This window comes from Nothoprocta perdicaria, unplaced genomic scaffold (assembly GCF_003342845.1).
Source record: "Nothoprocta perdicaria isolate Ctin4 unplaced genomic scaffold, notPer1 scaffold_207, whole genome shotgun sequence".
Taxonomy (NCBI): domain Eukaryota; kingdom Metazoa; phylum Chordata; class Aves; order Tinamiformes; family Tinamidae; genus Nothoprocta; species Nothoprocta perdicaria.
The window spans coordinates 520,698-545,257 of record NW_020455283.1 but is presented as its reverse complement, the minus strand read 5'-3'; the positions used below and the strand labels follow the sequence as shown (position 1 = coordinate 545,257).

General features: G+C 42.8%; 2 protein-coding genes across 3 annotated transcripts; one reads left to right on the top strand and one right to left on the bottom strand.

Annotated features, from left to right (window-relative positions):
- Window positions 1-3,091: 3,091 nt before the first annotated feature.
- On the top strand, window positions 3,092-18,837 carry CCNC (cyclin C). Of its 2 annotated transcripts, XM_026038325.1 has the most exons (12): window positions 3,092-3,162; window positions 3,540-3,646; window positions 6,861-6,945; window positions 7,202-7,271; window positions 8,743-8,794; window positions 11,201-11,256; window positions 12,667-12,702; window positions 14,376-14,467; window positions 15,131-15,198; window positions 15,288-15,367; window positions 16,835-16,953; window positions 17,411-18,837. In XM_026038325.1, the coding sequence occupies exons 1-12, from the start codon at window positions 3,131-3,133 to the stop codon at window positions 17,463-17,465; spliced, it is 852 nt and encodes a 283-aa protein (XP_025894110.1). In that variant the 5' UTR covers window positions 3,092-3,130; the 3' UTR covers window positions 17,466-18,837. The 2 variants fall into 2 exon arrangements, with proteins under 2 accessions (XP_025894110.1, XP_025894111.1); XM_026038326.1 differs by lacking the exons at window positions 3,092-3,162; window positions 6,861-6,945 and having other exon boundaries at window positions 3,594-3,646.
- A 2,146-nt stretch (window positions 18,838-20,983) lies between these two features.
- TSTD3 (thiosulfate sulfurtransferase like domain containing 3) lies at window positions 20,984-24,352 on the bottom strand. Its single transcript, XM_026038318.1, has 4 exons — window positions 24,265-24,352; window positions 23,847-24,017; window positions 23,459-23,618; window positions 20,984-22,293 (listed from the first exon to the last, which is right to left on the bottom strand). Exons 1-4 carry the CDS (start codon window positions 24,350-24,352, stop codon window positions 22,230-22,232), a joined length of 483 nt encoding a protein of 160 aa, XP_025894103.1. The 3' UTR covers window positions 20,984-22,229.
- Between the last annotated feature and the right edge of the window lie 208 nt (window positions 24,353-24,560).

Genomic DNA, 24,560 nt, shown 5'->3' with positions numbered 1-24,560 from the left:
GTACAGAGTAATATAGAATATAAAAGCAATGAGCATTTTTTTTTAAAGTAAGCAATATAACAATCAGCCCTGTGAGCTTTATTGCCAGGTAATGCTGAGTTTGTGTACAGGACTGGTTAGCCCCGTCTGCCGTCTGTGAAGCTTCTGAGGTGTTCAACAGCTTTGATGCCTCTGACTTCATTCCTAGGTTCATTGAGAACTAACATCAAAGCTACTAGTAAACTAAGCTATTTCAATAGTCCTCCGGCAGCTTTTCTGCACATGGAGCTGGTCTCCTCTGCTTAACCATTTCATTTAGCTAGGGATCTTTGGCTGCCCTCGCTGACCAAGTTTCAAACTTTCCTTTCTACACACTTCACACTCTGAGCCAATATACAGCACAAACTGCACTCCCAGTGTCCCACGACCTTGCCTTGAGTCATGTCACTACTCTAAAAATGCCCCAAACCACTTGCAAAACAGTGTTGAATATCCCTTTCCTTACATTCCCCCACCATCCCCAAATTTCGAGCAGGCTTTCAGGAAAGGTATGATGGAAATATAGATATTCGGACTGCAACAGCACAAGTCATGCTAGTCTTATATAATGAGTCCCTGGGCAAGTGTGTATCCTGTTGGTTCTCATAGTATTCACCTATGTTGCCTTCAGCCTTTAGAAACAGGCACTTTTTCTGTTTGTCTGTTTGTCTGTTTGTCTGTTTGTCTGTTTGTTTGCTTGTTTTTACTGGTCTCACTGCAAAGATCATGGATCCCTCCTCCAGCGGCAGCGCTGCTTGAAGGAACGGAGCAGTGCCCACCCTCCCGCTTACAGCCTTATCCTCAGGGCAGTTCCCTATCCACGCTGTTGTGCAGGCACCAGGACCCACAGCGCCCGGTCTGATGCTGCCTTCCCAAGAGCGTACAGCAAAGCACAGCTCAGATCCCATTCAGAAAGTTGGGGGCATGGGTTCATTTATCTTCATGATAAATAACAAGAAAAGAAAGCCAAGGATTTAGGCCTGGATCTCCTGTACAATTGTAGATATCTGCCTAGAGCATCTCTCCAATGGAGGTGGAAAACTCTAGCACAGAGCAGAGCCCTGAACTGCAGGAAATGGTAAGATAAGGGGAAATGTAGATGCAGTGGAGGCAACGCAAGTGAAATAAGTAGCATTATTATGAGAAGCCTCAGAGAATGCACCCAAGGACATAATTTTTGCTGCTGTTGATGGTACATCATGAGCAAGGACATAATTTTTGTTGCTGTTGCTGGCACGTCATGAGAGTGCGGACAAAACGGCAGGTGCTGCTAGTACATCGTCATGAGAGAGCAGGGACAAAACAGCAAACACCATGCGAAGATGAAGATAGGAACCAGCAGAAACTGGGCAATGGGGACAAAACAGGACTCCCTCAGCCAAAATGAGACCACATATGGAAGTGAGACACCAGAGTTCAGCAAAAGGACCCCAAAGAGAAAAACACGAGGGCTCTTGAAAGACCCCCAGGGACCACTGAAGGGACAGAGGGTGCATGTGCGTGAAGATGGAGTACGTTGCAATTAGCTCCAGGAAATAGAATGAATATGTATGCTCATTCCAAGATTTTAATGCATATGTAGATAGCAGAGTAATGAAAGCTTTGGTAAACACAACTAAGGGGATGCACGATAGGAGGAGCTATCCCTCGTGCTGCAGTAAAGTGAATGCCGGCTTCTTAATACTACATCTGTGTTAAGAGGTTTATTCCCACTTTCAGTGACAACCCCAACCCTGTTGCCCTTCCCAGGGACCCTCTAAGCTTGTGGGAAAACAAAGCAAGGCCAAGTAAGGCACTCCAGGAGCTGCTTGCCTGGAAAAACTTTGTCACCCTCATCTGCAGACACCTCCGAAATGAGGAGCAGAGAAGAACAGAGTTAAACATTGGAAGCGCACCATGCTGCAAAGTGCTTTGCAAAGTTCCTTCCTTCCTTCCTCCCTCCCTCCCTCCCTCCCTCTTTCTTTCTTTCTTTCTTTCTTTCTTTCTTTCTTTCTTTCTTTCTTTCTTTCTTTCTTTCTTTCTTTCTTTCTTTCTTTCTTTCTTTCTTTCTNCTTTCTTTCTTTCTTTCTTTCTTTCTTTCTTTCTTTCTTTCTTTCTTTCTTTCTTTCTTTCTTTCTTTCTTTCTTTCTTTCTTTCTTTCTTTCTTCTCTTTTCTTCTCTTTTCTTCTCTTTTCTTCTCTTTTCTTCTCTTTCTTTTTCTTTCCCTTTCTTTCTCTTTCTTCTGGTTTTTTTTTTCTGTTTTTTTTTCTTTCTTTTTTATATTTTTTAAATATTTCTAAAAAAGCATTTCCAGGAGGTATTGCTCCCTTTGCAGTGACTTGCATTCAGCAGCGCTGAGCTACACGTCAAAATAAAGACCAAGAGCTTTGTCAAGGACAAAGGGCAGTCTCAGGGAGATGAATCCCCCATTTCCCCTTTCCCACATCACTCCAGCAGGTACCAGTAGATCCCAACAGGACCCCCAACGTGTCGGTGATGCCAACCCGCTCCCCAACTTCCCTATGGACAGAGCAGGGACAGGTACTTCCCTGTGGGCCACACAGGTTGTTAAGGAGAGGATGGAGCCGCACGGAGCTGTTTTGAGGGCACGTGTATACCACATACATATATGTATATGTATATGTATATGTATATGTATATGTATATGTATATGTATATGTATATGTATATGTATATGTATACATACGTATGTATGTACATATGTACACAACACGCACCTCAGAGCAGCGCTGGGGGAAAGCAAGGGGCCTGCTTGTGGCAGTGACTTGAACAGACGGCTGGGAGCTAAACCTCTGTGAAGAAAACAAAACCACACGGGGCACGTAACTTTATGCGGCGGACGCCCCTTCCACCCCGGACAGGACTTTTTCCCGCCATGCGGTCGAATTCCACAAGGCATGGCCGGGGCGCGCGCGCGGCTCGGGCGGAACGCGCGCGCGGGGGGAACGCGTTGCCTGTGGCGCGTGTTGCCGGCCGGCGGGGAGGCGGCGGCGCCTCCTTCCTGCTGCCGGCGCGGCGGCGGCGGCGGCGGCGGCGGGCGCGGCGGGCCGGGCCAGGCCGGGGCTCGTGGCGGCGGCGGGGCCCTGGGCGCCCCCGCCCCGCTCCGCTCCTCATGGCCGGCAACTTCTGGCAGAGCTCGCACTAGTGGGTGCCGCGGCGGCGCTGGCCGCCTTTGTCCGTCCCGCCGGGCCGGGGCCGCGGTTGGGCCGGGGCCGAGGCCGGGAACGGGCCCGAGGCCGGGAACGGGCCCGGGCGGCGCTGCCCGGCCCCGTGCTGCCCCGGGCCCCCCCCCGCCGGGCCCGGTCCCAGCGCCGCGGAAACGGGGGCCGTTCCCCCCGCGGCGGGTGTGGGGGGCGGTGCGAGGGGCTCCCCGGAGCTCCAAGCTGGGAGAATCCCGGTGGATGTTGGCTTGGGAAGGACGCGAGCCGCTGGGCCTGAGCTGTAGTCCCTGGGCCGCTCCTAGAGCAGAGCTCGGCTGGAGGCGCCTAGAGAGTGACTGAAACTGTGCTCCCTCCTTGCAGCTTGCAATGGATTTTGGATAAGCAAGATCTGCTGAAGGAGCGCCAGAAAGACTTGAAATTCCTTACTGAGGAAGAATATTGGAAACTGCAGATATTTTTTACTAATGGTAAAACTCTTTTATTTATTCTCAGCTCAGCCATGTAGTCTGTGTTGTATTTGCCGTGACTAGACATGAATTTTAGACGTGAGTTCCTTAGAGCATGCAGCGTTTTCAGTAGCGTGTTACATCCATTTTCCTAATGTATTTTAACAAGAAGCTGGAGTGTCAATAACGTTGTCATTCAGGTTGGTTGCTTTAATACGTTTTTTTAGGATAATTTATAGATGAATCAGATTGTGTTCCTAATCTTTGAGAGGGCAAATAGTAGATGATAACGACAATGATGATGATGATGATGATTATTATTTTATTTATTTATAAGGGAATATTAGGAAAAAAAAGCACAGAAGGAGAGGAAGCCACTAGAAACTAGCAGATTGGAGCCTGGGTGCTGGGTAGTAGCGGTTTTTGGCGGGCTGTTTTTCAGGTGGTTTTGGTGACTCTTGACTGTAGTAACTACCGCCTCTCTCAGCTCTGGCAACTCCGTGAAGAGGCAGTAAAGAGCAAAGCTGTTGTGCAAGCTTGTGCAAACAGTTGTGCTCCGTTACACTCTTTGAAACCTGCCCCTCAGCCTGTGTCCTCATGAGCAGTTAATTCCGTGTTAATTAATTAACTCAGTGCTGGGTGGCTCCTGGGTTGCCCAGTGCTTTTAATGGGACCAGCAGAGCCACCAGCGGCTGGTTCCCCAAGAGAGTTGGGGGCTTCTCTGGCCGTGCAGCAGCCCGAGACTGAACAGCCTGGAAGCTGCTCGACTGCGTGAGAGGCAGCATGGGAGGGAAACAGACTCTAGATTATCCAGCATTTTAAAAAATATATGTATTCTTAGTATCCTAATATTCCTAGCAATAGTTCTAGGGGGAAAAAATGCCAAGTAGAAATTTGTTGGCAGACAGTTATTTCAATATTTCTCCATGGCAATCTTTTAAAGTATAGAATACTTTATATATGTGTGTGTGTGTGTGTGTGTGGCGGGGGGACGGGGTGGGAAGGAGGTGTCTAACTGGTCAAACTCAGCTGAGGCAGAAAAGCTAAGTGGTTTTTCCGAGGGCCCCCTGCAAGATCTTACGTTGGTGCTGGGATTATAACAGGAAAATACTTTTGCCAGCCTCTCGCTTGGCTTAACTCTTCTTTTGTAATCAAGTCTGCTGCAGATCCAATCACTGCTTATAGGCCTGGGGTATCTTTTTTATAATGCCAGAAAATTAAGCAAGCAGAAATTTATTGTTTCAGTTGATAAAACAAAACTCCTTAGCCTAGTTGCGCCAAAAGAAAACGTGGGATGTTGATACTTCTGAAGTGATATTTTATGTTACTTTTCAGTAGAAAATTGTCTCCTCTGAAAGGGGTTGCTTTAGCTCACCAGCGGGTTGTTTGACTATATACAACTGCTTATGCTGTTAAAACTCTAGAGAAGGAGAATTATCATCTGAGGTAGTTCAAGAAGGAAACTCATGTTGACTCTTCTCTTTAGATTGCAGTTTTTAATAGAGATTTTGACTGAAAAGCAGATTAATTGATTTCCCTTTTTGGTTTCATGTATAGGCTATAGAATTTGTGTTACAGACTTCTGAAAATATTTGAATTTAAAGCAATGTTGTTTGCTAAAAAAAAAATCCTGAATCTATTTTTATAAATATAATCCAACAGTTTATTTTAAAATTCTTCAAAAATTAATTACAAGTATTGGATTTTTTTTCCTCAGCATGTACGAACTTCCATTTCATTAGGTCTCTCCAGGCTCCTGTCCATTTTTCCCCCTAAATCCCATTCGTTTGCTGTCTGACAGCAGATGGCCTAATCGTTCCTGAAAATCCCGTGGGAGTGAGAAACCTATTTGGGCAATTTTGTTTGGCTTAACGCTTGGATTTTTGTGATGCCTTAACAGTAAGACAGCATCATAGCCCCGTGGTCAAATCCAAGGGAAAGATCCTTTTAAGCTTCCCAAGATTCCCAGAGAAGTGTTTAAGTATTTGTACAGGGATCGTGCTGACGCAGCGCCCTGTGTGGCAGGGCTGCTGGTCGCCCTGGGGTCACTGGCACCCTGGTCTCCCCCTGGCGCCCGCCCTTCCTTCCCGGGAGAAGAGCCGTGCGGCCCAGAAAGGGATTTCAAGTTGCTTTGAGTAAACCTGGGGACAAATCATTTTTTCCTCTGGGGATTTAAAAAAAAAAAAAAAAAAATCCCCCCCACCACCCCAACATTTCATCCCTTTTCCAGCCACGTAGACTCTTGATATTTTGCTCTTTTTTATGCTGAGGTGTCATTGAAAGCAGCAGCAGCAGCAGGTGGTACTTTGTCTGTTCCCAAGAGATGGTGGAGAGTAGCCTGGGGAGAAAAGTGCACCCTAATAATCTTTGCATAGAGACTTAGCAATGACTGATTACAGAACTGTTTGCTTTTTCCAGCAGTGCTCACTGCCCTGATCTTGCTGTACATTTCAAAAATGTATCATTAAATCAGCTTTTTAGATATTTGTGCAGAGGGAGGGGGAAAAAAAGAAGGAATCAAATGGAGCCAGAATAGCAGCCATGAGGCAGTACAGGGGGAAAAAACCAAAAACAAATACAAACAAGTAACAATCTTATGTTTCACTCCATCGTTCCCTGTGTCCTGCCCTGCTCTCGGTCCCCGCGTGGTGCATCTCATTTGCCTGGCACCTTTCCCTTGCCTGGGAGGCCCAACAGGAGCTACCTGCGCAGATGACACCGGGGTGACTTCCCGGCCAAGCGGCGCAGGAGCCCTTTGGTGGAGCAGCTGACGGTGCCCTCAGGTCTCCCGCCCCCTCTCCCCGGACTAAATATGTCACTTCTTCAACACCTGCTCCCCTGCCGGGTTCAGGGGCTGGGCTTGTGTTGGCAGTTGCAGTCGTTTGGAGGAAACATCCACTTTGCCTGGCGCCGAGAAGCCCCCGACTTCACGTTGGACTGTTTGCGTTTGGCTGCAGCAGGCAGGAGCTACCCGAGCTCAACCCTCTGGGCCTCGTGTCCCCGCTCGTTGACGGGCTCGCTGTGTGTGCAGTGAAGCCCCTTTCCCTTCCCATCCCTTCCCCTCTTCAGGGGAGACCCCGAGCTGCCCCGTTCCTGCTCCCGGCCCGCGGGGAGGAACGGGAGCGCCGGCTGCTCCGCAGCGCCCCGAGCAGCGCCCGCCTGTTGGGATCCTGTGCTGTTTGATATCAAATTGTCTTCAAAAACTCAACTCAAGCTTTTGTTCGTTTTTCTCAAGTTATCCAGGCTTTAGGTGAACATCTTAAATTAAGACAACAAGTTATTGCCACTGCAACAGTCTACTTCAAGAGATTCTATGCCAGGTAGGACTGTTTACTATGATGGTACGAGAATAAAACATTTGCCAGGCACACTTTGATAGCCCTTTTAAAATGCATTTTTGTGTTAAAAAAGAAACAAACAAAAGACATTTTTGGGGTTTTTTGGATGGTGTAAAGCTTTTATGCTGATAAAGTTAACTTAAGCTTTGCTTTTTCAAGAGGAAGTGTGGTGCTCTTAATAGATTAATCGTTCTGCGTGTATGAAACAACACATTATAATTTTGTTATAACATTTCAGATATTCCCTAAAAAGTATAGATCCAGTATTAATGGCTCCTACGTGTGTGTTTTTGGCATCCAAAGTAGAGGTATGAAGTATTACAATTTTCTAATGTAAATTTTTGTGGTGTATGAGAGAGAGAGAAAACATTTAGGCCTTCTTAAATTTTTGTTGTTCTTCATGCTTTGGGGGTTGAAACCTCTTTCCATGGACTTCTATAGTAATTTAAAAAAGGAGGCAGCAAAGGCCTTCAGATATGTTGCTTAGTATTTGATCTTTCACAGTTTTCTCTAAAGTACGAATCCTGAAGGGCCTCTGAAAGTTGGAAAAATATTTAAAATGGCTGTTTCACTGCAATGCAGTGTTTGCATATATAACATATTAATTTGTGTAGTTTTTGTTCAAGTATCTCATTTCTGGTGTGTTTCTCCTTATGTATGTTTGCTCAAACTTAACTTCCAACTTTTATTCCTAGTTTTCTTCTCCCCTTTGGCGTAGCGAGGGATCTCAGGGTTTGCCACACTTGGTTCCCTGCAGTAAGAAGCAGGCTGGGGCTCCTGTGCTGGCGTTGGCAGCTGCTAACGAGGAGCTGGTCCCTGAGGGGTAGCGGTGAGCAGGGCCCAGGCCCTCCACCTTCAGAGGCCGCTGTGCCTGGGGCACCGTCTGGGCGCTGCTCTTAGTCCTCCGCAGTGGAACGAGGTTTCTGTCTGTGGCAGAAGCGCCTGCGGATGAGAGGATATCAGGTTAGCACGTTTGGGATACGTCAGCTCCAGTGAGTGGCACGGGAGGATCCCAAATACCTGCTGGGGGATAGAAGCAGGTAGTGCAGCCAGGCCATGCTGTGGGCTGTGCAAATACTGCAGCACCCGACAGTGTTGGGAAAAGAGGAAGGGAGAAGGAGACAGAACATAGTGGGGAATATTTCCTACCAGGCTGTTAATGAGGCTTGCTGGGAAAGGGCAGCCACGGGTTTACAGATTTACCATGTGTAATAGCACAAGTACTAGGAGCCAGTGCAGCCTTTCTTACACTAAGGCTTCTGTAGATGTGGAGGTCATTTGTAGCAGTAACATTCCTGCTGTGAACTTCTCTGAAATTGCTTTTTTTATATATTTTACCTAGCCTGTTTTTGGCTTGCTCGCTGCCTCAGCAGAGAGGCTAAAGCTTTATGCAAGCATAGAGGGAAAAAACAATAGTTAATGACAAGTTTCTAAACACAGTTTTCTCTCCAAGTGGCTTAAAACTTACCTTCTTGAAGTCCTCTGTCTGTTCTATGTATAGGCTGAGCCAACTGAACTTCAGGTATTGTGTCTTTGGCACATTTTAATGTTTTCTGTTTTTTATAATTCAAACAACTAAGTAACTAATAGATAAAAAAAATCCATTAAACTCTAATCACTTAGTTTATTTACTTGAAAGAAAAAGAAGGGTGGGAAAAAATTGCATAAAAAGTCCTTGTTAAAAAATAAACTTGTTTGTTTTTTATATCTTAATAGTGTAACTGTGTGAATAAATGATATTGCACATAGTTCAGCTCATTTACCATTCTTTTTCTTCAGGAATTTGGTGTTGTTTCAAATACAAGGTTGATTTCTGCTGCTACTTCTGTATGTAAGTATTAGCAAATTTTGTTGTGCAAGATTTGGGTATCTTGGTACAGGGAGATCAAAAAATAGCTTTTTATCAGGTTCTGAATGGATTTTTTTTTTTTGCACATTAACTATTAAGTAGTAATTTAAGCCAGGTAGCATAAATAACTTCTGTTTCCGTATTTAAAGCAGAAGAGTGCTTCTTTAGGTTTATGTGAGCATGGTAGGAGCTTACACTAAACGTGATTAAAAATTCTAAAATTAAACTTTTTTTGTTTAGAAAGAATTTTAAGTAGTAAATTGATCTCTGAACTGCTCAAAGGTAGAATTGAACATCTAGAATTCTATTCTATTTTAGAGCAGGTCTATTTTCATGGAAATGGAATCCATCTTCAGAGTTTTTGGTAGGCTTTGTATCTCCTATTTTTTTAATCCTTTTTTTTCCTTCCATCTGAAAATCAATCTTTGTGCACAATATTTCTAAATATATATTTTTAACTTATGTGTTCTTCACAAATAAAGTTAGAATGCAGTTGAATCACATCATAGTTCTCTCATTCTTTGTCTTTCCCATCTGCCTTACATTTCCCAGTTCCTGTAACTTGCAGCTCATCCAGCAGGGCCCGTGGAATGGTGGCTTCCTTAGCTGAACGCTATAATTTGACCGAGAAGGTCCAGCTGCTGTCAGTAGGCAGTTCCTCCCTGCACTCTTTAAAATGTAGGTCAGTGCTTCCAGAATCCCTTGTAGAGGTCGAGGGGACAGGTGCCTGGCTGCATCTGTAGCCTCCATATGCGGCGAGTGGATCACTCCACAGCGCTGGCCTTACGACAATTCCGCCACCAGGAACTGAAAGGCATCTCCAGTGCCAGCCTGACCAAGACCAGTGCTGCATTTAGCAGCAGAGTTGCTATTTTTACAGAGGGAGCATCTCAAAGCACAGGTCTGTGCGGCAGCTTTGATGCCTCTATGAAAGAGGGAGATGGATCTTGCTACACCAGGAGCAGCTGATTTCACTTAGACTCTTACAGTTGAGCTCTGCTCTTCCTGAAAGTCCCGGGTCTCAGGCTCCCACAGAGGCCTTTGCCCACAGGGCTTCCTTCAGACCTAGAATCCTCATCTGCTGTGATGAGTGCTCCATATTGTGGAAGTGAGGGCAAGATGCTTCCTCCTGGTGCTATAGAGCCTTTATTCTACGTGGTCTTCCATTACCAAAGTTGCTTCTTTAGCATCTACCCATTTTTTGGAGGCCTCGATGGAAAAGAAAAAAAACTATGAGGTGAGAAAAATAAAAGGAAACTGTCAAAGGGGAAGATGAGCATGGTACTAGTCAGTTCAAAAGACTTATCTGGTTTTGTCCTAAGGCAAAATTTCCAGTAAAGTTTATTATAGATGAAAAATTCCTTTAAGGTCTAAATGTTGAAATCTTTAGTCCAGAGGACTGGCGCTGTCTGCCTCGTCAAAACAAATCGCATGCGGATAGTCTAGAGGTGGAATCGATTCATAATTTACTGCCTGGCATTAATACATGGAGTACTGTCCACTTACAAATTGTTAAATGTTACCTGCTTTCCTTGGAGGACAGAGATTTAAGCAGATTTTAAAGTATTTTTTAAACTTCGAGATATCTCAGACCCATGTTCTCAAGGGTATCTTCGTTATAATTTCTTTACTTAGCATCCTAATATTGGAGGACTCTAGCTGTGCCATTTAGTATCTTCTTAAACCCCAGTTGCCAATTCTGCTTATAAAAGGCACAAGGAGAATTAAGTACTAAATCGGGGATCGTGAAAAGCTGGGAACCTCAGGCACTGTACACTTGCATGTTCTCTTGGAGGTAACAGCTTATTAAATTAAATCCTACGCCAAAGAGATGCCTTAATATGGGAAAACTCAAGGAGATAAACACGCTCCAAAGATCTGAATGTGGTGAATTGACTTGTGGTTTTGAATTTGAGTCTGTTTTTTGCGTATTCTGAATGAATGTTAGATGAACGATTCTGAATGAAAATTCTGTCCAAAAAAGAAGTCCCACGTGAAAACTTGGGACAGATTCTGATGCGATCCACTAGACTTGGAGACAAATGAGTGTGCAGGTAGCTGCCCAAATGCTGCTTGTAGGAAATTAGATGTCCATGCGGCTAATAGTTAACTAGAATATTTAATGGTGTCCAAAGCAACAGACAAGTGTTGGACTGAAAGCCCTGTAGCTGTTTGAATTTCAGATGTCTTCCTTTTTTCGCCTTTCAGGATCTCCAATCTTATGCACCAGACCTAACTTTTCTCTTTCTAACACAAATATTTTATGTGCTGCAAGCAACTGTGCTCTGCCAAGTGGATTTAAATGGTTCTGTACAGACAAAATAACAGGAAAGAGAAGTAATTTCATTAGTTAAATATTTTTAACATGCTGATTTTTCTTTATTGTAGTGAAAACTAGGTTTTCTTATGCCTTTCCGAAGGAGTTTCCTTATAGGATGAATCATGTAAGTATGCCGTTCAAAAAATATATCTAGATCAAATAAATTAAAAGGCAAACACTTGTTAGCAATAGATTGTATGTCTGAACTTATTCTGACTGTTTTTAACTTATTTGCCTATAGGAATAGAAACATACGTGCCTATTTAGGGGCAAATATGTCAAAAAGCATACTGCTCTGACAGTGGAAGTGCTAGCTTTTTTTTTGTTGTTGTTAAATTCTGTGAAATAAATATTTTCTTACTGGCAGAGCAAGTTTGCATGATTCACTTAAGATAGATTGTTGGGAAATTTATCTGTGGAAAGTAATAAAATTATATAACTTCCTTTCCATGAAATTGTTGAAAGGAGTTCTGTAAAGAGAAATTCAACAATGAGTGACCGAAATAGCAATTTTATACGTTATGGTGATAAAAAGAGATACAGCCTTTAAAAATGTCTCTATTTACAAGTACATTGCTTCAGGGAAGATGAATAACCCCTGTGCCTGGGAAGGTTCCAGCCTTGCATTCTGGAACAGTTGGCTTGAGGAGAACAGTTTTATTTTGGACTGTACTATCTCATGCCTTCTACAGAAATTATCTTTCTAAGGTCCTTATATCAAATTTAGAGATTTCCCAGCATTTCCAAGGCATTCCCAGTCACAGCATTAAGAAATTTTGTACATTTTTTTTTCTTTAAAACCAGTTTTGAATTAAGCTGTAGTAGTTTGAAAGTTAAGTGCATGTCATTATTTTTTAGCCTGACCATGAGATTTCTTTCTTTGTGATTTTGCTTTTCAGCTAATCTAGAAAGTCAGATGATATACCAGATTACAGAATGCTTAAGTTCTTGCAGTAAAACTAAATTGCTATTTTACAGGTAATATTTCTGCTATAGGCGGAAGCATATTTTAGAGTATTACTTTCTGTAGCTTAGTAAGGCAAAGTCAGTCCAGTCCTTTCCTGGATATTGCTGATACATCAGGCACTATCTTGACGGAGGAGTGCTGTTCTAATTGCTGCATAATGATTCATGTGAAATTAAAGCTGAGAGGACATTAAAAGGCCTTTTGGCCTGTTAGTAGTGTGCTGAAGAGGCTCTGTTGCTACAAAAGGACTTCTCTTTTGCTACTGTTGATAAACTGGGAACAATTTCCTTGTTGCCAAGCATTGAAATTAGCAACTTTGGTTCAAAACACTTAAACACATTTTTATTATGACTAGAGTTAAGTTGTAGTGTAGTAAGGCGAGGGCTGGTAACAGTCCTGGGTTTTGGTGTGTTTTGTAGCTGTATATGAAGTTCCATCCAGAACTGTTTGAAATGTAGGTGCTGAAGAATAAATCCTGTGTATTTGTGATGTTAAACTGAATGTCAGTTAATTCTTTCTGCTGTCTGAAGCATGCTACTCCTTAATTATATTCTTATTTCTTTGCAGATACTAGAATGTGAATTCTATCTCTTAGAATTAATGGTAGGTGTTTATTTTTGTATATTTTTTAACTGATGCTTTCATTTACTTTTCCTACATTAAGACTGTTTTGACTTTGTGATTTTGGAACGCTGTCCCTCCAAGTCCCAGTGAGCGGTAGGCGCCCTCCTCACCGCGCTGTTGTCTGGACTGAGTCGGGGAATTCCCAGCCCTGTGTCGGAGCTGAGGCCTCTCCACGGAGCAAACGCAGGTTGCAGGATCGGGGGGCCTGTGGCCTCGTGTTCCTCTCCTTAGGGCCCTGCTGGGAAGGGGGAAGCTAAGTGCCCTCTGTAGGGCTTTGTCTGCTTCTTATACAAGAGGTGCTTGCATAGAGGTCCTGAGACATGGCCTGGGATGTCGGCGTGCCCGCTTGCTTCGCAGAACGGCCAGGTGAATGCCAGGCAGGAGCCTGGAGTGGTCATCCTGCTGAATGCTCCTCCAGCTTCTCTGGAGGGCATGGATAGGGTCTCCAGACTAGTAGATAACCTGGTAACTAAAGCAGCCTTCTACAAAGGGAACGTGGGTTTGGATCCTCCGAGAAAGAAAGTGAATTTAGAGCCTCCTGCTTTCTGAGAGTGCTGTAACTACTGGGCTGCTCTATGAAGGGGGCACAGCATGATGCTTTTCTTTCCAAGAATTTGTAAAGAAAGAAGCCACTGTTTTTTGTGAGGGTCACAGTCTCTTGCTGTGTTTTCTGGAGAAGCTGCAAATATGCAGCATGCCCAGGACTCTAGCAATTTAGATGAAGTTGTACCTAGTTTCTGCATGTTGGTTGGATGTGGGTGTATTAGGTACCAAGCTGACTGCACCAGGGGGTCCTGCTAAAATGCATAAAAAGGGAGAAAAAAATAGGGAAGAGTCTGGTGACAGAGGCAGCCACTGAGGAAGGATTATGGGGTGGTGAGAAATGGTGGGGAGTTTGGCCCCTAATTTTTGTTTGTACTTAAAGTTTTTACAACCCCCTTTTAGGTGCTCTATTTATATTTGGTCTTTGATACCCTTGCTACACATGACAGCAGCTTTTGTGCTGTGTATTTCAGAGTTTTATTTCAAGTAACTTAATTAAGAGCAACTTACCCTTTGGAGATTATACTGTCCTGGGAAAATGAGTTAAAAAGTGTATTTTCTTTAACTATGTTTCACTTCAGTGACTAGCATATGTAAAATAAGGTAGCCTTCCCCTTATTGTATCCATACAGTTGGCTGTTTTCAGTGAGAGGGTTGTTCCTTGTTGTACACAGCAACCTGGGCCAGGATTTCAGAGCAGTGGAGACATTTGTGGTTTTTTTCCTTTTTTATTTTCCCCTTTTTTTTCCCCCTTCCTTTCCAAGCCAGTGTCAATTCTTTTGGCATGCCTTCCATGTATGGTATTTAGTGACAGACTGTTTTCTGGCAGTATTTTGTATTTCCAAGTGGGAATTACGGGTTTGTAAGCAAATGAGGGTTCAGTGTGCTGCAGATGTGGCTCCGTGTCCCTACGGGAAGGGCCAGGGACAGACTGGCAACCATGCTCTGGCGTGGTATTCTGCAGAGAGCACTGCCCTCATTAGAGCAGAGCTAGGTGTCGTAATGCTGCTTAAAAAATCAGTTGCTGATTTTTTCAATTGTTTTTAATGTGAACTGACAACATGCTCTGCATTGTGAGCTGACTTTTATCCTGTTGACATCCTTCCTAGGACTGCTGTTTGATAGTATATCATCCCTATAGACCTTTGCTCCAGTATGTGCAAGATATGGGCCAAGAAGACATGCTGCTACCTCTTGCATGGTAATGAAGATGAGATTAATAGTAGTGTCTCTTCTGAGCAGGAAAGCAAGTGTTTAACAATTAGGCTTCAGAAGTGTTTAAGTAAAAGCAAACTTATACTTATTAGAATACAGAGAGTGCCCTAATGAACTTGTGCAGGTATTTGTCTGTGGCTTGAAATGTTTATCTTTATAGCACAGTTTTCTGTGCTGCTGAATAGTGACTGAGAGTAATAGGGGAAAGAAAAACCAAAAACAAACAACCTACCTCCCCCCAAAACAGTATCTACTTTTCGTTTGTTTAGCTGGGTTAGCAGAACTTTTAAATACTTGAATGGTTTCTCAAGTACAGATGGACAGTAAAATTCGTTTGTCCAACAAATTTTGCTTCTCAGGGTTTTTTCTCTTTTTTTTTTATGGTGTATGTTGACACCCTCTATAGAATGACCTTTATGATGCTATATGAAGTATTTCAAAATTGCACTCTGACAACAAGAAAAATAATTAAAAGCTATAGGAAATTTTAGGCAAGAATAGAGATCTCAACTGTGCTAATGTTGCCCTTGGAACTCTGTTGTTTCTGCTGGTTGGGAAGTTCACAAAATGTTTATGAACTGTCACCAGTTTTTGAAGTTGTGCAGACTAAAGGTGAACAGGGATGTACTTACATGCTCTTTTTGCACAGGAGAATAGTGAATGACACATACAGAACTGATCTTTGTCTGCTGTACCCTCCTTTCATGATAGCTCTAGGTAAGTAGCAGCAGGTTGAATTTCTCTGGTATTCAAAGTGTCTCAAGAGAGCATCTCTGGTCAGCGCTCATATCGAGGTGTCTTTGCAGCTTGCCTACACGTGGCCTGTGTTGTCCAGCAGAAGGATGCAAGGCAGTGGTTTGCTGAGCTGTCTGTTGACATGGAAAAGGTACTTGCTTTTTTTTCTTCTCCCCCAGCTTGGTCTGCACAGAGCAGAAATGCTTCTCTCTGTGGCAGGATTACCATGTTACATGTCTGTGGTATCTGTTTGAACTCCATTTAGTGATTTCATGGTGGACACTGTTGAACTTGCAGGGGTCTCTGAGGTGAGGGGGAAAAGGTGCCAGCGCAGTCAGTTACCACTCTGCTCTGAAAGGCAAGATTAAACCATTGCCAAATCTTTCTGTTGTGGCCATTTTTTTTTTCAGCTGGAAATATAAAAACAATATCCTATGCATCTTTTGTCCGTAAGTGCTGTTTTTTTTTTTTTAATTCAAAACTGCCAACATAAACATAAGTTTTCTGATTCACCTTTGAGCATGTTGCCTGCATGCCAGGCTCCGTTCCGGCTTATATGCGTGCGATGTTTAGGAGCACGGAGCATTCTTTACCACCGCAGGGGGAAAGAGACTGACGGCAGTTGCACAGGATCACAGAATGGTTGAGGTTGGAAGGGACCTCTAGAGATCATCTAGTCCAATCCTGCTGCTCAGGGGATTGCTCAGTCTGCTTGTTTTGACTGTAAACTTTGTAGATAGTGAAGTCCAAAGGGATGAGACTCCCTGGCTCTCTCTTGTGTAGAATAGCAGTTCTATCAAAGAGGATTTTGGGTAGCCCTGGCATGATCTCCCTGCAGGGAATCCGAGTTGTCCTACTCTCTGTTCTTCTGCCCTTGCTTCCCACATCTTGAAAAAATACTTCAAATTTTGCGTGCCTTTCAGATGATGCTGAAGGCCTTTGTGTGTCTGGACCTGTGCTCTCCTCAAGGAGAGGAGCTAGAGCTACAGCGTCCCAGTCATAATATTTACAGCTTTTGCCTGATAGATTTAATAAGTACACTTTCTGCCAGACTTGCTGCTTCATTTACTAGTTCTTAAAGGCTTTTGCAGTGGAGATTATGTGTTGCTCCTGCCTTGAGTATGCTGAGCAATCTGAGTTTTGCTGCTCTTTTTTCATTATAGGCCCCATATTTCCTGCATATCCCTATACATTGCCATCACTCTTGAGAGGTGAAGTTGGACATATTCTCTTCCAGCTCTACTTCTGTCCTTAGTCTGCGAGTCCTATCTACAACTGAAGGACTTTCTTTGCTATGCTGCCAGGTGTCTCTCACTTAGGGCATTATTTGGTTTGGTCTCTTTCTTCAGCTCTCTGTGGGCTATCCAGTTCTGAATAGGATGGACAAGTTTTTGGTTCAGCCTTATGTTCATGATTACATCAAAAAACTAATTATAGAAGTGGTTGATTGCCAAGCCAGATTAAATGTGAACTGACTCTAAGGTCAAAATTCTACTTCCTAATTTAGTTCAAGGCATGCTTAGGTAATTGCACACTTAAACCGACTATGATAAATCAATGCTGCATCTGACCTTAATATATGCATATTATATACTTTTTTTTTTTTTGTACTACTTAGATTTTAGAAATAATCAGGGTTATTTTGAAGCTGTACGAGCAGTGGAAGAACTTTGATGAAAGGAAAGAGATGGCTACTATTCTTAGTAAAATGCCTAAACCAAAACCACCTCCAAACAGGTATGGTACCTCTGTCGGTTAATATGCCTTTCATGCAGGAAAACTGGGATCCTATCTTAAGCCTGAGTAGAGAAGTAAACAGTTACTTTAAGTGCAATATTTGGGTTTCTTTTACAGTGCAGATCTTTCTATTATAAACAGCCAGCTTGAGTGAGAACCTGGATCTGTAGTTTCAGAAAGGGCATTAATGCCCCTAGAACGTGATGCCGGTAGCTTGGCAGATATATTGAAATTACTTTTTATTCAAATACACTGAAGCTCTTTATACATGTACAGAATAACATTTGTGTTTTAATGAAACTGCACAGAATTTCTTAATTTACTTGCGTGCATGTTGAAGTATTTTTCGTCAAGGCACTTACTACTTTCAGAACATCATATTTTTCTTGTTTTGTTAAAATGACATGTAATGTTATACACCTGTTCAATGATGTATGGATTTTTTTCCTCCAAACAGTGAAGGAGAACAGGGTCCAAATGGTAGCCAGAACTCTAGTTACAGCCAATCCTAGGACATTCCAAAGAATTTCTCTACGGACCACTTTGGATCAAGACATCTGGGGATCTTTCCTGTGTTCATGGAATGGACAGAAGATTTTAGTTAACATCTTTGACAAAGAACTTGAAGAATAAATAGCTTGTTTCTGTCAAGCATTTTGAAAGCTTTTTCTTTAAAACTGCATCATTTTCCCTGAAGCTGGAGCAAACATGCTAAGACTTCTCAGTGTAAGGAATCAAACATAAACCAAGCTGCAGACGATTAACACTATCCCCTCAAAACAAACGGGTTTTGTTTGCTTTGAGGAAGTTGTAGCTTGCCATCAAAGTGAACTTTTTTTTAAAAAAAGCAACAGTAAGCTGAAGCCTAAGTATAACTATATTGATGACCTGTGTTGTCTTCATTTTGTTTGTGACTGAAGGAAGATAGTGCACTGTCTCTTAAATCTATTCATTACTTTTTTTTAAAAAAAAATAACTGTGGATACTTAACAGGTAAAACAGGAATTCTTCAGAATCAAACCTAGAAGAGTCCACAAAGAGTGTTGTTTCAATTAAAACTGCAGGAAAGCAACTCAGTTCCCTTTTGGATTAGAGAAATGCTCCTTTACTCAGTAGATGTACTTGGATGTTTTTACCACGAAACCTAGTAGCCCAGCTTACCAGAAAAGTGCAATATGTATAGTGTTTCTGCAGTTTTCTTAATCATTTCAAGTGTTAGGAGCTAAAAACCAACCCAAGACACTGATATACTTGCCCTTACCTGTACTGTGTGGTGCAATCGGAATATTCTACAAGTGATTGATCAAATACAAATCTGGATACAAGTGCTATTTTTATTGTGGATTTTTTTTTTTTTTTTGGGTACAAAAGATATACACTGTTAGTCTGCCTTCACTGTTGGTGTGAATTTGTGTGGTTCATTAGAGAGGTTATTTAAGAGGATCCGTGAGCTTCATACTGGCTAACTTTCATAATGATCCTAAGAGCAACTGTGTAGAGTAACTGAAATGGGATTCCTTGGTGAACTATATGCTGGAGAAAATGAGATTCCTTCCAAGAAAAGGCCATGTCCTGTGCTCCTTACTCAGGCAGATCTCCCAGTAAAGTCAGGAATTGGCCTAGATCAGACTTGCTGATTTTTAGATAATTTTGTTCCTAAACAATTTCTGTACAATTTTGAATAAGAAAGTTGACTTACCCAAGTACAAAAGCTAAACAATAAAATAAAGTGCAGTAACATGGTTGTACAATTTCTTTTTTCTTTTTTTATTCTTCTGAAATAAATCAACAGGGCGGACTAACTTGAAATATTAGAGGTAAATTGGTCAGTGGTGCTTTTGGTTAAAAAGAAAAACTCAACAACTTGAAAAAAGAGACTCTGTTTCTGCAGGCAGATCTCTAATTTGCCATTCAGTGAAATGTGACCAAAATGTGTGTGTTTGTGGGAAATTAATTAGGTTATTTGCATTTATTACCGTTCAAGTTATTTTTGTAAAACATCAGATGATGAGCCCAAACCACTTCATGATGAGAGGGAAAATGTGTGTGTTTTGGCCTTTGCTATTTCTGTTGGAATTTCATCCGTATCTTTATAAACACTTAATTGACAAAGTGAATTTGGCTATTTATCTTAGTTTCTTGAAGTCTAAAATGCGTTATTTGTAATGTGGAGTTGGCGAATAGGAATAAATTAATGCAACCTGACCCACCTGACCTGTGTAGTTTATAAACACAAACTGTTCTTTAATTTAAACATTAGTCTTCTAACAGCTGTCACATGCTAGCTAACATAGACTTTTTTTTTTTTAATTATTTTACATTATTCTGATTAGAGGGGGGAAAAACAGATGAAAGAAAGGATTTCTTACAGCTGTGAAGTCTTTGCAGACTTTACTTTGCAACTGTATGGCCTAGGCCTCAGCTAAAGGCCCAGCACTTCTTCGGAGTAAGCAGAGGTATCTCTATGATTCCTGTACTGGAAGGAATCATCTTTCCCTCTCTACTTGCAAACAGGCAAAAGCAGTGAACTGAGGTCAGAGCAACAGGATTTAGTGAAGAAATACAGAAAATAGAAAACAAAGATGTAAAGGGGAAGCTTACAGAATGAAACCATCACACATCTGTTCAGTAGTTTAGAAGTGTAAATTGTTTTTAAATTTAAAAATTGTTTTTAAAAATTGTTTTTAAAAGGCGTATCCCTAATTCAGTTACTTAACAGTTGATATCAAATCCACAAGTGATTGCTAGAAAATGTATGTTGATTTTTATTTTTTTTTTTTAATTCCATGAAGTTACTGAGTTCGTACCACAACCTCATCTCAAAGCGATTACAGATCACAAAAAGATGGCAGAATGATCAGAGGTGTGCCATGGCATTCACATGAAAAGGGCACTTTTCACCCTGAAAAGAGAGCAAAACTCTATGAAAATTTTAAGTGGCCTGCAGAATGAATGGGTGACTCCTGTCCAGCACTTCTTTTGGCAGAAGAAATAGGGTCACTAAATGAAATTATCTGATAGAGGGCAAATTTAGAACATACAAAGGGAAAAAGTTATTTCCAGGGAGTTGAGCCACAATTGCCCTGCTCCAGGAGGATGCGACAGCTAGATAGTTGTGGATGGATTCTGGAAAGAAAGCTCCAAAAGATCCCATCACAGCAGGACATGCTCAGGACATGCCTGAAGAAACTTTCACAGCTCTCTGACACGTATCAGGTTCCTCTGGGGATGGGGTCACTCGGTGCTTATCCTGCTTCGAGGTCGTGCTCAGACATCTCTTAGTGGTTGTTGCCAAACAAAATAACGAGCTAGACTGGCCCTGCTGTGAGCCACTATAACACTGTTGTTCATGTTTCATGGCCATGTAATTTTAGATATTTCTACCGCACTAGTTGTTAGTCTCTTTGCTTAGCCCCATGGTAAAGTTTGGTGATTTGGCCTGTACAGCCAGGCGTGATGCATCAAGTGTTTCGGATACTACTATTTGACCCTCATGATCCATGTCGAAAGGTGTTGTTATTCCTGAGGAGATCTGGCAGGACTTCAGTTGCCCCTTTGATTACATGGTCACAACAATGTGTGTCACATTAAGAGGCAAAATTAAAAGACGGTAGATCTGGCCAAATCCAACACACCTGACAGCATCTGTTACTCCTCCTGACCAGCCTGGAAAAAAAAAAAAAAAAAAAAAAAAGAGAAAAATAGCAAAAAATAGAGTAGCCAAGAATGACAACAAGATCACACCCACTCATTTTAATTTCATCTTACTCTCAATAATTCATCAGCTAAACCTCAGTATTTTTAGAAGCTAGGCCTACATTCTCATTCCTCATTTAACCTTTTTTTTTTTTTTTTTTTTTTTCCCTTTATGAGCTAGAAATAAGCCCTTGCAGTAAGATTGCTAAAGACCCAATGATACTTTGACGAAAAATGCATTACTCACTATTAGACACCTTGACCACAGTTCTCTCCAATTACTAGCAAAGAGGAGAGCACAGGCAGCACCTAAGCTGCAAGAAACACGGCCAGGCCAGCCCGGCTGGCAGAGCTGCCTGCACTTACTGCAGCCCTGCTGCACAACCAAATGAGAGCAGGGAACAAATATGATTCTAGTTATATCACCTACCTCATCTTGCCTGCTCTCTAAACTTGCCAAGCTGTCTATTGGTCCTCTATTTTGTCTCACCATTCAAACTGCACTGTCGGAATAGAAAAGCTCCCAAAGAGGTGTCCATCACCAGCAATACTAATGAGAGCAGAAATAGGGGAAGTTTTTATTCCTTTTTTCCAGACACTGCAGAAACAGAAGTTTTCCAGAGGTCAAAGCAATTCAGCTTTGCTAGTTTCTCTGAATTGTTAACAGTATTAAAAATATCTTAAAACTATATGCAAATTCATAGGTGGGGATGGGTTTGGTTGCTTTTTAAAGTCTCAGCCATACAAATTTATGTACAGGAAAGAAAGAAGGGAGTGAAGTAACTTCCTTGGACACCTCAAGTTTTTTACCCTGCAATGATTACAGCTCTGTAGCAGGCAAGTTCCCACTTGACACTGAGCTGCCACAGGAACAAAAACATTTGACTGCATGTCGTAGCATTTTGTAAACAACAGTAGATTTGTGTACAAATACAGATATACTTTTTCAAAAATAAGAAACTGCACAACATTTTAAAAGGCAAGTATTCTAACATTAGGTCAGCTTCTTGTTATATTTTGTGACTGACTTTAGGTCTTGCAATCACATAGCTTGTCAGTCTCCTTGCACTGTTTGGAACACAGGCAATGTTTCAGAACTGTAACTGTACCAGTGGTAGAATAAGTTTACACTTAGCACAGTTACCCCAACTCTATTGGACTAACTGCAGACTATTCTAAACAAACTGCCAACATAGCTAATAGGCAAAATATAAATTTATAAGAAAGTTTTATCACTATTTTTTAAGCAAATCACATTACACAAAACCTTAAACCATATTACACAAAACCCTAGTAAACAGTAACTATGAAAAGTCACAGTGAAAAACACAGCCCACGGTAAATGTTGAACAAACATAAAATTCTCTGTTCAGATAATAATCTTCAGATTTGATTTATACCATCAGTTAAAATGCACAGCTACTTATAGGTGCATGTCCAGTTACAAAAGAAAACAGGAGAGGGCTATATATTGGAACTGGAATCCACATGGTCTGAATATTAAAACTCTTTCATCTCGAACAATTTCAACAAACAAATCATCTTGAAGCCTTCGTGGGGCAGCAGCAGGGTGATCATCTTCATTTTTTCTCTAGATGTTCACGTTTTGCCCATTCCTCAAAGCCACCAGCATAGTGCTGAACTCTGCAAATACACAGAAGATTCGTCAATATTACGAAGGACTCTTCTTGATAAAATTGTGGTAGAAAGCATGGCAAAAGTAAAAATGGGAGGCATCCAGCCGCCAGAGCGTCCAGAAATCCTCTGAAATTAAGTATGTTTGTACTGAGTTTTGGGGAGCCAGAGACAGTATAAAGAGTGCCAAAGAAGTGTTTTTTGTCCAGTGTGTTCTGCAAAGCATTTCCTCCAAATGATACAGGGCTAGAGATTAAACATCAAGTGAGGAATACCAGGCTCACCACTGAAATAGTTTAATCGTTTGCCACTGCCCTTTCCTTTCCTTTGTCCTTTCCTTTCCTGAGAGAACTGGCTCACTGTGGTGGAGATTTACATGGTATTATGTCATTGAGTAAAAGCAACATACTGATCTTTAACTCCTACCCACATACTGTACAGATCTCACATAGGCCTGTGAGAAACCAAACCTAAACAAAGGAAACAAAACCCCACCACACAACAGACTCCTTCAGTGAGGCAGCAGGAAAAACAGGTATGAAGAAGAATATTTTGCACTTATCAAAATAAAAATATAAGGGCATTTCCATTTTTTTTTGACTGGAATTGCTAGAATTATTCCAGTTCAAAAACTGTGGTTCAGTAAAAACAACCAATTGTTGAAATTTCATTCAGTCTTCAAGTCAGTGAGACAGCTTCTGTCAAGGGTGTAAGAATTCTGCCAACAAAATGTTGCTTTCATTTTCGTTATATCAATCTCACTGTCTTCTGATTATTCTCTCCACTATTTTATCTCTGGCAAATGATGCCCTGAAAGCAAAGGCATATATTTTTTTAGATCAGCTGTATAGGTGGATGGCAACTTACCAAAAGGCGCTGTTCCATAAAATATTTAATGTAATTTAAAATTGTACTTCCACCAAAATGGGCAGTTCTTCACCTTTCCAAGCATCCTGCTGCCACCTTAATGTCAGGCCAGGTGTGTATGAAGCTGAATAAGCAAGCAGTGTTTTATAGAGGAGCTGCAAAAGACAGAAGGACCTTTCGGAGGCAGCATGGTCTTGCAGTGGTTTATATCTCTGCACATAAGCAGAGCTGCTGGGAAGATGGGTGAGAGTTTTGCTTTTCAGCAACCTCATTAATCCCATCCTTACAGCAGAAGCTGTAGGCTCACCTGCTGAAACCCAAGGACACGGCGAAATCCAGAGCCTGCTTGCTCCGTACTCCTGCCAAGCAGGAGAAAACCACGTGGTCCGCCTTGGTGGGCATCTTCTGATGGTACTGCTCCCTGAAGTCCCCTGGGCTCATCTGCAGCGCTTCCGCTAACTCGCTCACTGCGACACAAGGAAAACACATCTCACCTGGAGCTTCAGCACCCACAGATCGGTTCACCCTGGCAGATTTCAAATGTCCTTGGAAAAAGTCAAGTCTTTGAACTTACAAGGTACTGTTTGGCTAAGTTTCAGCTAAGCTGCCATCACACTGATTTGATGACTGAACAAAAATAAGGCACTGTATTTCTAGGCAAATATTTCTAGGCACTGTATTTCTGAGTATCTTACAAGGTATGTTGATGGACTCCGGGATTCTTCCAAACCTGTCGATCTCCCATCTTTCTCGGACATCTATGTGGATGATATTGTTTTTTTTCAAGTCTTTGAGCTCTTCGTAAGAAACGCAGCGCCCCGCAGCAGAGCAGAGCTTCCGCAAAACAGCACTGACACTCCCGGGCCCTGCAAGAGAGACGGCCAGCCTTAGGGAGGCCTCTTTCCGGGAACGGGGCTGGAAATAGCGGCAAACCGGGACAGCAGGTCAACCCCGCTTTGATGCCGGCAGAGCAATCCCGCCAGCAGGTCAACCCGCCCGCTGCCGCCAGCAGGTCAATCCAGCCACTAGGTCAACCCCCGCCGCCACCAGGTCAACCCCGCCAGCAGGTCAACCCTGTCGCCGCCGCCACCAGGTCAACCCGCCCCGCCTCACCGGCAGCCGCTTCCCGGCTAGCTCCAGCTCCCGCCGCCGCTGCCACCCGCAGGGCCCGCGCGGCCCAGGCCCAGCTCCAGCTCCGCATCGCAGCGTCTGAAGATGGCGGCAGCAGCCGCCGCGCAGCCGCCCTGCAGCCACGCCGGCCTCCCCGGCCGCGGCGCTGCCCCCGCCCCAGGGCCTCCCCTGTCCCTTCCCCTTCCCGTGCTCCTGCCCCTTCCCCTGCCTCTTCCCGTATCCCTTCCCGTGCCCCTTCCCGTGCTCCTGCCCCTTCCCCTGCCTCTTCCCGTATCCCT

Excerpts from the sequence above, each read along its gene's own strand:
- TSTD3 (XM_026038318.1), bottom strand. The coding sequence starts at position 24,352 with ATGCGGAGCTGGAGCTGGGCCTGGGCCGCGCGGGCCCTGCGGGTGGCA. Across the intron at positions 24,018-24,264 it reads TAGCCGGGAAGCGGCTGCCG|GGCCCGGGAGTGTCAGTGCT; the intron begins GTGAGGCGGGGC and ends TCTCTCTTGCAG. Across the intron at positions 22,294-23,458 it reads GTGTCCTTGGGTTTCAGCAG|AGTTCAGCACTATGCTGGTG; the intron begins GTGAGCCTACAG and ends GTGTATTTGCAG.
- CCNC (XM_026038325.1), top strand. The coding sequence starts at position 3,131 with ATGGCCGGCAACTTCTGGCAGAGCTCGCACTA. Across the intron at positions 3,163-3,539 it reads TTCTGGCAGAGCTCGCACTA|CTTGCAATGGATTTTGGATA; the intron begins GTGGGTGCCGCG and ends CCCTCCTTGCAG. Across the intron at positions 7,272-8,742 it reads TTTTGGCATCCAAAGTAGAG|GAATTTGGTGTTGTTTCAAA; the intron begins GTATGAAGTATT and ends CTTTTTCTTCAG.